This window comes from Ursus americanus, chromosome 2 (genome assembly GCF_024610735.1).
Source record: "Ursus americanus isolate L20-20 chromosome 2, mUrsAme1.1.p, whole genome shotgun sequence".
Lineage (NCBI taxonomy): Eukaryota > Metazoa > Chordata > Mammalia > Carnivora > Ursidae > Ursus > Ursus americanus.
In genome coordinates this window covers 101,664,808-101,679,353 of record NC_142128.1, presented here as the reverse complement: position 1 = coordinate 101,679,353, position 14,546 = coordinate 101,664,808, and the positions used below count along the sequence as shown (strand labels likewise).

The window sequence follows — 14,546 nt, the reverse complement described above, 5'->3', positions numbered from 1 at the left end:
GATCATTTATTTTTCTTGTGTTTTTTTTTTATATTCTTGTGGTTTTGTTATCTACTTTGTCATATCTTTCTCCTCCTCCTGGCATAAATTTTTATGACCTTTCTTGTTTCTATATTAAGAACAAATTCCTTATTATGAAGTTGTTTTTTATTCTTATTGAAGAAATATTAAAACAATCTGGTTAACTTTTGTATTGTACTTTTTTAAAGATTTATTTATTGGAGAGAGGGAGCACATGAGCAGGGACAGAGGGAGAAGGAGAGAGAATCTCAGACTCCCCACTGAGCACAGAGCTGGATGCGGGTCTCGATCTCACGTCCCTGAAATCATGACCTGAGCCGAAATCAAGGGTCAGACACTTAACCAACGGAGCCACCCAGGAGCCCTTGTACTGTACTATTGTATAGAAATTAAAGTATTTAGAAAGATTACTTTAAGGCTGTCTTATTAGTTACTTAGAATATCAAGAAGTACCCCCAAAAAGGGTTGACATGACCCAGGGGTTTACATCCTGGACATCAAGGTAGACAGGTACTTACAAATCGATTTTAAAGGCAGGTAGTGTCTGTTTCCTTCAGTAACCATTTACCTTGTTTGATTATAGTAATAATAACATCTTCAGCCAGGAAATGCCTACAGCATAGCTTGTATGAGCAAGAAAGAGGCCGGGATGGAGTGAATACCATAAGCCATGACTTTGACTACTGTGACACTGTCAAGACAATGTCATGGAGAGCAACCATGTCCAGTAAAAATACCATGTAAACCGTATATAGAATTTGGTTCCCTAGTCACCACATTAAAAAGCCTTTTTAAAAGGTGAAATTAATCATAAAGTTTACTTAACCCAGTAGATCAAAATATTACTTCAACATATAATCAGTACTTAAAATGATCAATGAGCTGTTTTACATTATTTGTCTTCATAAGGAAGTCTTTGAAATATGGTACGTCCTTTACAAATACAGTACATCTCAATTTGGACACATTTTTATTGGAAATGCTTGATCTATATTTAGACTTTGTAAAATTCTTAAGTTACAGGTGAAAGCAGATTCATAGGCCCAGTTTGTTCCAAACATACATAAGTTTTTCAATACCTCTTTTTATTTTTATTTATTTATTTTTAAAGGTTTTATTTCTTTATTTGACAGAGAGAGAGAGAAAGAGCGCGCGCACAAGCAAGGGGAACAGCAGGCAGAGGGAGAGGGAGAAGCAGGCTCCTTGCTGAGTAGGGAGCCCAATGCCAGCACCCTGGGATCATTACCTGAGCCGAAGGCAGACACTTAACTGACTGAGCCACCCAGGTGCACAAATTAATTTAAATTTAAAGACATGTATCAAAGGGCTCGTGAGTGGCTCAGTCGCTAAGCATCTGCCTTCAGTTCAGGTCAGGATCCCAGGGTCCTGGGATCGAGCCCCAGCATTGGCCTCCTTGCTCCCCGGGGAGTGTGCTTCTCCCTCTCCCTCTGCCTGCTGCTACCCCTGCTTGTGATCTACCAAATACCCCCTCTGTCAAATAAATAAATAAAATATATTTTTTTAATTTAAGTTAATTAAAATAAATGAAAGTTAAACTAATTAAAATTAAATAAAAGTAAAAATTCAGTTCCTCAGTCTCACTGGGCATATTTAAAGTACCCGGTAGCCATACATACATGATTAGTGAATAGCACATCGGACAACATAGGGATAGAATATAGCTCACAGCCGAAGATGTCAGCCAAGGGACCCTGGGTCAGGCTAAATATTTTAGTTAGATTTTAAGGTGAGGAGAATGATATAAATTAGCAAAAATTATGGTATTGAAATGATAGGGACAACATTTTAATGAAGTTGATGTCTGAGTTCAATATGATTGGCATCATTTTCAGAAAACAGTTTGGAGATAATCACAATCTTGTCTGGTCCTTGGATGGTTGTCATTAGGTTGAGATACTATTGATTCCTAGAAAGCGCCTTACAACATATTGCTTGTTAGCAGGGTATGAAATCAGCCCAGTGGATCTTGAGCCAAACATACATACGTTTTTTAATAATGAGCATTCTTAAAGATATGACATAGTATTGAATAGAACGGAGAATGCATCAGAATGTGTTTAGTTTCACGAAAACTTTGTTTCAGTTATATATACATATTTCGAGTGTATAGGATCTCAGTGAAAATGAATTTCTTATTCTGGGTTGCAAAAGTTTTGAGAATCATTCCTCTGAGGCATAGTTTTGATTGCTCACAGGTACACGTCTAAACAAAGCATTAATCACAGAATATCTTGGATTTAGCAATGAGATAGAAGTGTATTGAAATATGTATAGCGAGTAAAATGATAAAATGCGAAGTGAGGTATGTAATCTCCATAATAAACACAGCATATGGGTATAGTGACTTTCTTCCACAATCCTGAGCTGACTAGGGGTAACCAAATTTGAATTTGGCATTAACCAAATACCTTACTGGTTTGGTAACTGTCTTCCTTTAAATTTTGGTTTGACTACGAAGTCATCAAATTTCAACTTTAGGTTGCATCTTAATTCTTAAGAATCTCGGCTTCTTTCAAAAGTGAAAGTATGGGAAAAGCTGGTGGGCTGAGTCAGTGGAGCGTGAGACTCTTGATCTCAGGGTAGTGAGTTCAAGCCCCACATTGGGTGTAGAGATTACTTCTTTTAAAAAGTAAAAGTATGTATTTAAGCCTAATTTGTATGGATTATAGAAAAATATCACTCAAAATCTCCTTAAATGATTTTTTTTTTGAGTGGGGTGGAGGGGTAGAGGGAGAGAGAATCTTAAGCAGGTTCCACACCCAGTGCGGGCCCAACGTGGGGCTTGATCCGAGGACCCTGAGATCAAGACCTGAGCCTAAATCAAGAGTCTGATGCTTAACCAGCTGAGCTACCCAGGTGCCCCACCTTAAAGGATCTTAGTAAAATAATTGAGTAATACCTATTTAACCATCCCTGTAGATTAAGTTTTTTGTTTGACTGACACCTGATGTTTAATCTCAGCAGATATCCATTAAGATGTTTCAGAAGATGAATTCAGATTATACCTGGATCAAGAATATTTTTGACACAACATGGAATTCTTTTTGTTTGTCTGTTACTCTAAATTATTGGTTTATTTAAAGCTTCTTCCACAAAGCTTTGTCATTTTTCAAGTTTTGTCTAAGCCTGACTTGGATATGTTTGCTTGAAATTCTCAGCTGTTCAGAGTCAACTTGTCGAGTAACTTCTGCACAGTGTACATATTTGGAATGCTGCTTTCACACAAGAGGCTGGAAACTTGAGCGGCACTCCCTACCATGCTTTTAAAAAGCAAACTATGCCAGAGTCAGTGCTGTGCAGTCATTGTAGCTCATAAGTACAAGGCCCGAGGCTAGATCCCGTGAAGAATAAAGATTCTCTGTGGCTGGGTTATGGGTATTCAAGTGACTGGAATCTAATAGGACACATATGCAGGAATACACGGTGCAGGGCAGTATTTGGGAAGGGCTGTGTGTGGTACAAAGTGTTAAGGAGCAGTACGTTATGCACGGGTCTGGGGAATGGAGACCTCAGGGAGGCGCACTGGAATGGCTTTGGAGCCAGTCCTGGAATAATTGGTAGGGATCCTGTAAGAATAATTACAGGACAGTCACACCTTGGAAAAACTTAGTGTTAGAATTTGTTATAAAGTACTTTACAAAGTGACCTTTTGAGAGTTAAATTATGTCATCATACAAAACAGTAAGAGGCAAAATGTCTTGAGGCCCAAAAGAGTTCTCGACAGAAGAAGGTGGGCACTATAGGAAATGGTATTTTGCAGGGATCCAGCAATTCCCAGGAAAAGAGAGAAGTACTCCCAGGAATTTGAACTTCTTGGTCATTAGACATGTTGTGTCCTCTGCTGTAGGTGGAGTTTCTTCAGTGAGGTATACCACAGCTGGAGTGAAATACTCTTTCAGGTACTTTCTCCCCATTCTCCATAGAGCATAGTGGTGAAGAGTATGGGCTCAGAATCATAGCTGGTCCACATCCCATTTAGAAGTGGAAGTAGTAAGTTTAGAAACTTACTAGCTGAATGACTGTTGATGAGATATGAAACTTGGCTTCTTCGTTAGTATAATGGGACTAAAAATTACCTATCTGCCTAGGGTGATTATGAAAATTCAGTAAGAGCTGTGGTCTGAAAAGTCTAACACAGGGCCTGGTACATGACCCTCAATAAAGCTGTGAAATGAGATTTGTAATTTTATACTCACCCGGAAGCCTTCATCACTGATTTCTAGATTTCTTTCTGAAACAGGGTGCACAGAATAGACGCTTAAGCATTCTAGTAACCAAATGAGAGCCCCATCATAAGTTAAATTACAGCATTTTCAAACGATGCTGGTTAGCATTAGTTTATCATTAAGAACCTAAATCATTTCTGGGAAATCTGGAAATGCTCTGTTTCTAAGACTGAGTAAGGCTGTGGACCCACTCGAATAAACCTACTAGTGTTTAACGCCCACCGTTGAGGTTTCTTGGGAAGGAATGGTGGCTGACTTTTCCTGAGCGTTCACTGTGGGCCAAGCACTCTGCCAAGGGCTTTAGGTGCCTTGTCTGAGCCTCACAAATGACTCTTCCAGGTGGGTACAATAGTTCTCCACTTACAAATGAGAAAATTGAAGCTTGGAGATGCTAGGCAGCTTGCCCTAAGGTCAGCGCCGGAATCCGAGCCCCGGTCAGCCTGGGTTCTCAGCCTCTCTGCTGGACTGCCCAGCATTCAAATCCAATTACACTTCCTTCCAGGAAGATGAGCTGACATGAGGTGTTTTTGCCTCTCCAAGCCTGAGAGTCTTCATCTGAAACCCAGTGTGAGTACCTCCCATGTGGGGCTTGCTTGCAGGATTAGATATAAGATATGTGAAGTGCCATCACGGTTTCTAATGCGTGATGGAGACTCAGCGAGAGAAAAGTATAATTGGGGCTCTCTGCCTCCCACTTCCTCCTTGGCATGTGACCCGTGTGTCTCTCAGGTACACTAAAACCTTGGTACTTTCAGATACATGTCAGGGGCGCCTAGGTGGCTCAGTCAGTGAAGCGTCTGCCTTTGGCTCAGGTCATGATCTCTGGGTCCTGGGATCGAGCCCCATGTCAGGCTCCCTGCTCAGTGGGGAGTCTGCTTCTCCCTCTCCCTCTGCCTCTCCCCCTGCTCGTGCTTTCCATCTCTCTCTCTCTCAAATAAATGAATAAAATCTTTAAAAAAAATAAAAGAATATAACTAGACTATTTAGAAGACAGCCGAGGCTGTTCCTAGTTTTAAGGACTGACATTTTCCCTGCATAGTCGCATGAATTTCTTTTCACTGCTATGATCGAGTATACATACCACATGCCATTTTAACGGTTGTTCTCTATACCATGCCGTGGCATTAGTGACACCAAGGCTGCTGTGTACCCATCACCACTGCGTTTCCAAACCTTTTCCGTCACCCTGAGCAAAAACTCTGCAACCATTATGCCCTCCCTTCTGGCAACCAATAATTTGTTCTCTGTATTTATGATTCTGTTTTTTTGTTATTGTCGGTTGTTGGTTGGTTGGTTTGGTTTTTAGACTCCACGTAGAAGTCAATCATATCATATTAGTCTTTCTCTATCTGACTCATTTTACTTAGCATAACACTCTCTAGGTCCATCCATGTTGTCACAAATGGCAAGATTTCATTCTTTTTTGTGGCTGAGTGGTATTACATTGTGTATATATACCACATATTCTTATTCCATTTGTCGATCAATGGACACTTAGGTTGCTTCCATACTTGGCTATTGTAAACAATGCTGTGATAAACGTAGGGGTGTATATATATCTTTTTAAATTAGTGTTTTTGTTTTCTTTGGGTAAATACCCAGCAGTGGAATTACTGGATCATCTGGTACTTCTATCTTTAATTTTTGGGGAACCTCCGTGCTGTTTTCCAGAGTGCCTGCCCCCGTTTGCATTCCCACCAACAGTGTGTGAGAGTTCCCCTTTTCTCCACATCTTCACCACCACTCGTTATTTCTTGTCTTTCTGATCCTACGCATTTTGACTAGTGTGAAGTGATATCTCCTTGTGGCTTTGATTTGCATTTTCCTGATGATGAGTGATATTGAGCATCCTTTCATGTTTTGTTGGCCATCGGTGTGTTTTTTGTTTGTTTTGTTTTCTTTTTGGCAGAATGTCTATTCAGTTACTCTGCCCATTTTTATTATTTGGCTTTTTGGTCTTGAGTTGTGCAAGTTCTTTATATATTTTGGATACTAATCCCTTATTGGATATGGCATTTGCAGATATCCTCTCCCGTTCTGTAGGTTGCCATGTTATTTTGCTGGTTGCCTTCACTTGCAAAAGCTTTTTATTTTGATGTACTTCCAACAGTTTATTTTGCTTTTGTTTCCCTTCTCTGTGGAGAAAGATCCAGAAAGGTGGTGCTAAGGCCAGTGTCCAAGAGTACACTGGCCATGTTTTCTTCTAGGAGTTTTATGCTTTCAGGTCTCACATTTAGGTCTTTTTAATCCATTTAGAGTTTATTTTGGGGTATATTTCATATGAGAAATTGGTGCAGTTTTCCTTCTTTAACATGTAACTCTTCAGTTTTCCCCACCGTTTACTGGAGAGATTGCCTTTTCCCCAATGTATAGTCTTGCCTCCTTTGTCATAGATCAATTTACCATATCATTATGGTTTATTTCTGGGCTCGCTATCCTGTTTTATTGATCTTTGTCTGTTTTAGCCACATACATTTTAAAAGTCATTCAAGCTTGGGTTCTCTCATGATAGTAATCTCAAAGACACTTCATTAAAATAATAACTGTTTTTAAATTAAAAATTATACTCTATTTGGAATTTATTTTAAGGCTAAACCCAAGTTAATATAGATATGTGGTATAAGGAAAATGATACCATCCAAATTTAGATAAAATTTTATGTTTGCTAACCAGTACTATTATGTCTGAATCAAATAAAATATTCCAGTTGCAAAATATGCTGGAAACATATGATACAATCAGTGCAGGGCTAATGTGGTTTTTTTGTACTTTGTTTTCATGTTTATTTACATGTTTCTAAACACCAAATAAGCATTTCTATTAATTTGAAGAATTTAGAAAGTCACTAAAATTTTTCTCAGATTACTGGAATGTTATATTTGATTCAAACCCAAAATACTAATTGGCAAGCAAAAAATTTCAAAATCTTGCTGGCATCATTTTCCTTAAAATGTAATATACTTTTGGACGATAAGAGGGGACAAAACATGTCTGATAAAAGGCTTAGAATCTGTTTTCTGTATCTTTACAATGTTAGAAGGATCCTTGGAGCAGATTTAGATTTTCCAAGTCTAAACTAGTCTAGAGTTAATCACGGCCCTCTTTTTTTTTTTTTTTTTTTTTTTTTAATTGTAGAAAAGGAATTTGCTGACAATCCTAAGGTACTTTCCAGGGCTTATTTTTAGGAAGTAAATGATGTAATGAGTATTACCATATACTACCCGAATTTTCTACATACCTTTTTTTTTCAATTTATTTTAAAAATATCTGTAAATGTGTTTGTTTGCAAATATTGCTGCTATTCAACCAGACAAGTACTTATTCAACTTTTGTTTGGTTAAGTGTCCAACGATAACATGAGGGATTGATTTTAGCAGATAACCAGTAATCATTTAACCAGTAATTTCTTTCATTAAAGAAGTGGCCCCATGGTACACAGTAAAATAACTTAGAGAACTTAAAAAAACATATGAGGACCAGGGCTCCATGGACAAGTGCTCCAGGTAGTAAACGTGCAGCCAGAGTGGAGAATGGCTGTATTCAAGCTGAACCCGGTGAGGTTGGGTGGGGTTGTGAGTGCGGAGGAAGTAGAAGGAATGAGCCTCGGTCGTTTCCATCCTTTCCCTACCTACAGTAAGACAACCCAAGAGCAAAGGAAATTCAAAGATCACTGAGAATCCAGCAGTGAAGTAGCTTTTTCCTTTGTGTCTTTGTAGACATGGAAGGACTTGATTGAAACATAAATGGTTCCACAAAAGATGCTCTGATGGATGACAGCGGAACTCCTACAGATAATCCGCAGATAGAGTCACAAGATGGGTGTCATCCCAGTGACAGCGTGGGAAGCATAGTGACACACTTGCCTTCTGCATCAGATGAAAATGACAATCAGCTGGATGGGGACGGACAGGAGTGTCTGAGCAGTGGTGCCAGCACCATGGGCAAACCTGACGTGCTTGCCCAGGACAGTCTCAACAATAACGAAAACTGCCCACCCAGCAGTGCGGTGTCTGCGTGTGAGAGCTCCGAGAGCACTTCTTGTGAAGGCCCTAAGGACAGGCAGGCCCTCGTGGGAAGGGACAAAAAAATACCTGGAAGAAGAAGCCCGAGAGCCAAAAGAGGCACGACTAAGAAGATACCACAAGGTATTTTTAAAAGTTATTTTTTCTACTATTCTTTACCTAAAAATAGTCTGTACTGTCCTGCGTTTTGCTTTACTTCCCTTGAGATCGTCTGGAGCTACTTCTCCAGCAGCACGTGGAGATCCAGCTGTGTGGCGTGCAACGCACATGACAGCTTTCCACAGTGTTCCCTCGCATGGGTGTGCGTGATTTATTCACCCACTCTGTATGGCGACTCCCAGTAATTTGCTCTAATAAATGTACTGAAATTGAAGTTATTTGTACATATTTTCACACGAGGTATTTTAAGTACATATAGTCTTCTTCTTTTATAAATTAGACCATTTTCTACCAGTATCAGCCTTAAAAATATCCTTGTGTCATTACTGTGGCTTTGATCTCATCTGTGAGTTTTTGTGCTGGTATAATTTTTTATTTTATTTTATTTTATTTATTTTATTTTAATTTGAGAAAGAGAGTGAGAGCAGGGGGAAGGGCAGAGGAAGAGGGAGAGAGAGAATCTCAAGCAGACTCCATGCTCAGTGTGAAGCTGGATGCAGGGCTTGATCGCACGACTTTTTTTTTTTTTGAGAGAGAGAGAGAGAGGTGTTGGTACAGTTTTAAATTCTTTACTGGGTGTTTCCAAGTCACTTAGTGAGTGAATAGTATGTGTTAACATATATTGATATACATTTTATATCAATGTTGAAAACACATCTAGCTTTCATTATCTATATCACTTTGGTTACAAAGTAATTAGGAGTATTTCTTTTTCCTTTTTCTGTTTCTTTCAATTTTTTTTTTAAAGATTTTATTTATTTGACAGAGACAGCCAGCAAGAAAGGGAACACAAGCAGGGGGAGTGGGAGAGGAAGAAGCAAGCTCATAGTGGAGGAGCCTGATGTGGGGCTCAATCCCATAACGCCGGGATCACGCCCTGAGCCGAAGGCAGACGCTTAACTGCTGTGCCACCCAGGCGCCCCCATTTTCTTTTTTTCCAGAGTATTTCTCATTTGGTATGTAGTGTGGCACTTAAAGTTTGGAGCTATGGACTTTTTTTTCCTGAATCACAGGGCACCCTTGGGAAAAGGCAGCCTCTGGTTATTTTCCATCAGGAACATGTGGGACTGGAGCATTCTGGCAGGTCCAAGGCTGGGACTCTGTAGTCTAGCGCCACCTTACCTAAGCCAACAGTCTTTGCATGAGGCTCAAGAGAAAGAAGGGGAGTGTCTCCTCTTCTTCTGCCTCTTTGGCTGCTTAGAAATATAGTCGATCTCTTCTCCTACCGATCTTCCCTACTTCTTATGTTCCATAAATGAGTGAAACCATATGGTAATTGTCTTTCTCTGCTTGACTTATTTCACTTAGCATTATCTCCTCCAGTGCCGTCCATGTTGCTGCAAATGTTGGGAAATCATTCTTTTTGATAGCTGAGTAATATCCCATTGTATATATGGACCACAGCTTCTTAATCCAGTCATCTGTGGAAGGGCATCTCAGCTCCTTCCACAGTTTAGCTATTGTGGACAATGCTGCTATGAACATTGGGGTGCCTATGGCCCTTCTCTTCACTACGTCTGTATCTTTGGGGTAAATACCCAGTAGTGCAATGGCTGGATCATAGGGTAGCTCAATTTTTAACTTTTTAAGGGACCTCCACCCTGTTTTCCAAAGTGGCTCTACCCATTTGCATTCCCACCAACAGTATAAGAGGGATCCCCTTTCTCCACATCCTCTCCAACATTTGTTGTTTCCTGCCTTGTCAATTTTTGCCATTCTAACTGGCATAAGGTGGTATCTCAGTGTGGTTTTGATTTGAATTTCCCTGATGGCTAATGATTTTGAACATTTTTTCATGTGTCTTTTAGCCATTTGTATGTCTTCATTGGAAAAGTGTCTGTTCATATCTTCTGCCCATTTTTTGATTTATTTGTTTCCTGTGTGTTGAGTTTGAGAAGTTCTTTGTAGATCTTGGATACTGATCTTTTATCTGTAGTGTCATTTGCAAATATCTTCTCCCATTCCGTGGGCTGCCTCTTAGTTTTTTTGACTGTTTCCTTGGCTGTGCAGCAGCTTTTTATCTTGATGAAGTCCCACAAGTTCATTTTTTCTTTTGTTTCTCTTGCTTTTGGAGATGTGTCAAAGAAAGGGGGGGTGGTAAACAGAAGGGGGAATGAAGCATGAGAGACTATGGACTCTGGGAAATAAACTGAGGGCTTCAGAGGGGAGGGGTGTGGGGGAATGGGATAGGCCAGTGATGGGTATTAAGGAGGGCACGTATTGCATGGTGCACTGGGTGTTATACGCAAGTAATGAATCATGGAACTTTACATCAAAAACTAGGGATGTACTGTATGGTGACTAACATAACATAATAAAAAGTTATTATAAAAAAAAAGAAATATAGTCGATCTCTCCATAGCCTGTTTCTTTTTGGTTGTTTGTTTGTTTTTAAATTTGAAGTAAAAGATGAAACTTTCCCGTTCATAAATTTATCCTTCTTTATTCAATAAAGTGGTTTGATAACTTTTTAATGTAGCTCATAATTAGGCTTTCCAGTTAACTGATCCCTTCATCTTTGCTTTCCTTAGTTTGCTTAAAGAAAATTAAAATAAATTTTGAAAAGTGATATGAGAGCCTTTTCTTAAAAGACCCAAGATAAACAGATGATGTATGTAGTGCTATTTGTACATAAATTGATTTATCCAATGACTATAATTCAAGAGCAATTTGTGCGTCTCTAATGCATTCTTTTGATGTTTTTAGGAACTGAGACCTAGTTGCATATGTATATGGGTCAGTCGTAGCTCCTTTTATTCCTTCATTCCGTGGACCTTATTTCATTTTCCCTAGGTGTGATTATATTACTTAAAGTTATTTGGCATTTATTATCCAGTGAGCAGATATGTGTAGAATTACTATGCCCTAATGCATTTGAAATATGTGATTTATAAAACTTAGGGGTAGTCTTTACTTAGATTAGCTTTAAAAGTACTTTATATATCTTAAATAAAATGAGTTTAAAAGTGCAAGAAAACTGAATTAAGAGTTGCAACCCCTATATTCAAATCTTACTTCCGGTTTTGGTCACTTGGTGAGACTTAACCATTCTGTACTTCAGTTTTCTCGACTCTATAATGATGATGTTCATCCAAATATATCTATAAAATTCCTTTCTGAGCTATGAATTCTTTTTTTTTTTTTAAGATTTTATTTATTTATTTGACAGAGATAGAGACAGCCAGTGAGAGAGGGAACACAAGCAGGGGGAGTGGGAGAGGAAGAAGCAGGCTCCCAGCGGAGGAGCCTGATGTGGGGCTTGATCCCAGAACGCCCTCAGCCAAAGGCAGACGCTTAACGACTGAGCCACCCAGGAGCCCCTGAGCTATGAATTCCTTAGATTCCTGAGTGGAGATGGTATGTTCTAAACTTGGTTAAAATTTGGTGATTCACCTCTGTACCTATGTAGTTTTTATATGTAAGAGGTACATTTTTATTTGTACTTTGAGTTTTGTTTGTTTGTTTGTTTGTTTGTTTTTTTAAAGAAGGGAAGTGTGGATGGGCAGAAGAATTTTACTCTGGGTGGAAGGATTCCCAGGAGGGAAGAATTACTTCTTGCTAGACCTGGAGGGACCTAGAATGGGGAGCTTTAGGATGGCCTGGGAACTCTCCTCGCTGTACCCAGAGAGATCGCTGGAGCCTGTTCTCTCTCAGTACACACCCCATCACCACTTCTGAGTGATCAAATGTGTCAGACCTCTCTGGCTAGCCTGTTTCTCTCCATCTCCACAGCCACAGTTCAACGTCATCATCTTTTTAGCTGGAGTAAAGCTGCCTAAAGATGTCTCCATCTTGTCGCTCCCAAATCCATTCCCTGTGTCCTAACAACGCAGAGAGTCCATGCATAGGTGTCTAGACATGGGCATGGTAGCTCTTCCATCACTCTGAAATTCTAAGATCCTAAGTAAATGAAGTTCCAAAATTTTGCAGATGGGTACTCTTCTAATAATACAATAGCTTTTCAAATGCGAAATGATATATAAAACATGATATTCAATTCCAGACCAGAAATACGTTTTTTAGGTGCTCTCTCAATACTTTCCAAAAAAAATAGATTAAGGTGAATTTATTTACTCTTATGCCTCTTTACCTAGTTTAATCTGTAATAATTTTTTGTATATCCAAAAGCTGGTGCTAGAAAAAGAAGTAGAGCAAAAGTATTAGGAGATCTGTCATTATTTACAGGTTTTCTGGAAGCAGCACTTCTATAAACCTGCTAAAACCTTGAACTCAGCCTGTCATTATACTATGAGACTGTTTCCTTTAGAGAGTTGAATCCCTGTAATATCGTCAACTAAGCAGAGTTTCAAGCTGCATTACATCAAGTTTTCAGTATAGTTGAATCTGATAGCTTTAAGTAAATATCCTAAAAAGGAATGAAAATTAGCCTATGCATTTTGAACAGCTTGGGGTGCCTGGTGGCTCAGGCAGTTAAGCATCCGACTGGTGATTTTGGCTCAGGTCATGGTCTTGGGGTTTTGAGTTCGAGCCCTGTGTTGGGCTCCCCACTGGGCGTGGAGCCTGCTGGAGATTCTCTCTCACCCTCTCCCTTGACCCTTCCTCCCCCCCAAATTTTTTAACAGCTTTATTGAGATATTCACATACCATACCCTTCTACTTAATGTGTGCAATTCACTGATTTTTAGTATATTCCCAGAGCTATACAACCATTACCACTGTCAATTTTAGAACATTTTCATCATTCATCACACAAAGAAACCCATACCTACTAGTGGTCATGCCCCTTTTATCCCAGCCCTAGACAACCACTAATCTACTTTCTTTCTTTATAGATTTGTCCCCTCAGGACATGTCATACAAATAGAATCATACAATATATGGTCTTTTATGATCAGCTTCATTCACGTATTGTAATGATGTCAAGATCCATCCATGTTGTACCCGCACGTATCAGTGCTTCTTTCTTTTTATTGTCAATTACTATTCCACTGCAATGAATATACCACATTTCATTTATCTATTTGTCTGCTGATGGGCATTTGGACAGTTTCTACTTTTTGGCTATGCTGAATAATGCTCCTGTGAACATTAGCATATGAGTTTTCATGTGGACATGTTTTCCCCTTTTTGGTTATGCATGCCTAGGAGTAGAATTGCTACATCATAAACAGACACTTTCTTTAACTTGTCGAAGACCTGCTAAACCATCTTCCCAAGTGGCTGCACCAGCAAAATGTGAGAGATATAATTTTTCCACATCTTTGCCCACACTTGCTAATATCTGATCCTTTGCTTTTAGCTACAGTCTTTTTTTTTTCAGATGTAACTTACATGCCATAAAATTCACCTTCATGAAATGTGCAACCTCCTGGTTCTAATATGTTCACCTAATTATGCAACCATCACTAGTATGTAATTCTAGAACATTTTATCCCCCTCAGATAAATCCTGTACCCGTTAGCAGTCTCTCCCCATTTCTCTGTCCCCACCCCACAACCCAGCCCCTGGTGACCATTAACCCATAAATTTTGTGTGGTCGTAAAAGGCAAATTCAGATAAAGTGTTTGATGGTTCTTGTAGAACAGACTGTATTTACTCAGTCACCCAGTATCTAAGCATTTAACCAAACAGTTCAGCAAATGGCAGGAAGCCAGAGATAGGCAGCACATGGAAATCGAGAGGGGAAGAACATCCAGATTGACTTGCCGCTCATAGTCAATGCCCTGACTTGTTCCGCTGGCGGCCTCCGGCTCGGTGGTGACAAGGAGGGTGTGAAAGGTAGAGGAAAACAAATCTTGGAAACGCGTCTGTGGCTGGAGTCAGGCTTGCGCAGTAAAAAGGCTAAAGACTTTGCCTCTTCCTACCCATGTGACCTTAGGAAATAGCTCGTTTCCCTGAGCCTTTTCCCTAATCTGTAGGAGGGCTGATCCTACCATTTCTGCAAGGTTGTCCTTGGAATGAGTGATCCTGGGCGTGGACGTGAAGCACTTTATCAAGTACCCTACCGAAGCGAGGTGCTTCTAAATGGTAGTTGGTAGTCTTGTGTGTGTCACGGAACAGTTTCTGAGTGGTGTGACCAGGAGCAACATTTAACGAAATTAAGAAATTGATTTAATTTGACTTTAAGTCCATCTTA

The 14,546-nt window shown here is 39.6% G+C and overlaps 1 protein-coding gene across 3 annotated transcripts in view; it reads left to right on the top strand.

Annotated features, from left to right (window-relative positions):
• CNST (consortin, connexin sorting protein) overlaps positions 1–14,546 on the top strand; it is a 112,414-nt gene that overhangs the window by 32,967 nt on the left and 64,901 nt on the right. For all 3 annotated transcript variants that reach the window (XM_045796311.2, XM_045796324.2, XM_087859545.1), the window contains exon 2: positions 7,985–8,413. In XM_045796311.2, the coding sequence (XP_045652267.1) occupies positions 8,035–8,413 (379 nt within the window). In that variant the 5' untranslated portion in view covers positions 7,985–8,034. The remainder of the gene's footprint in view (positions 1–7,984; positions 8,414–14,546) is intronic.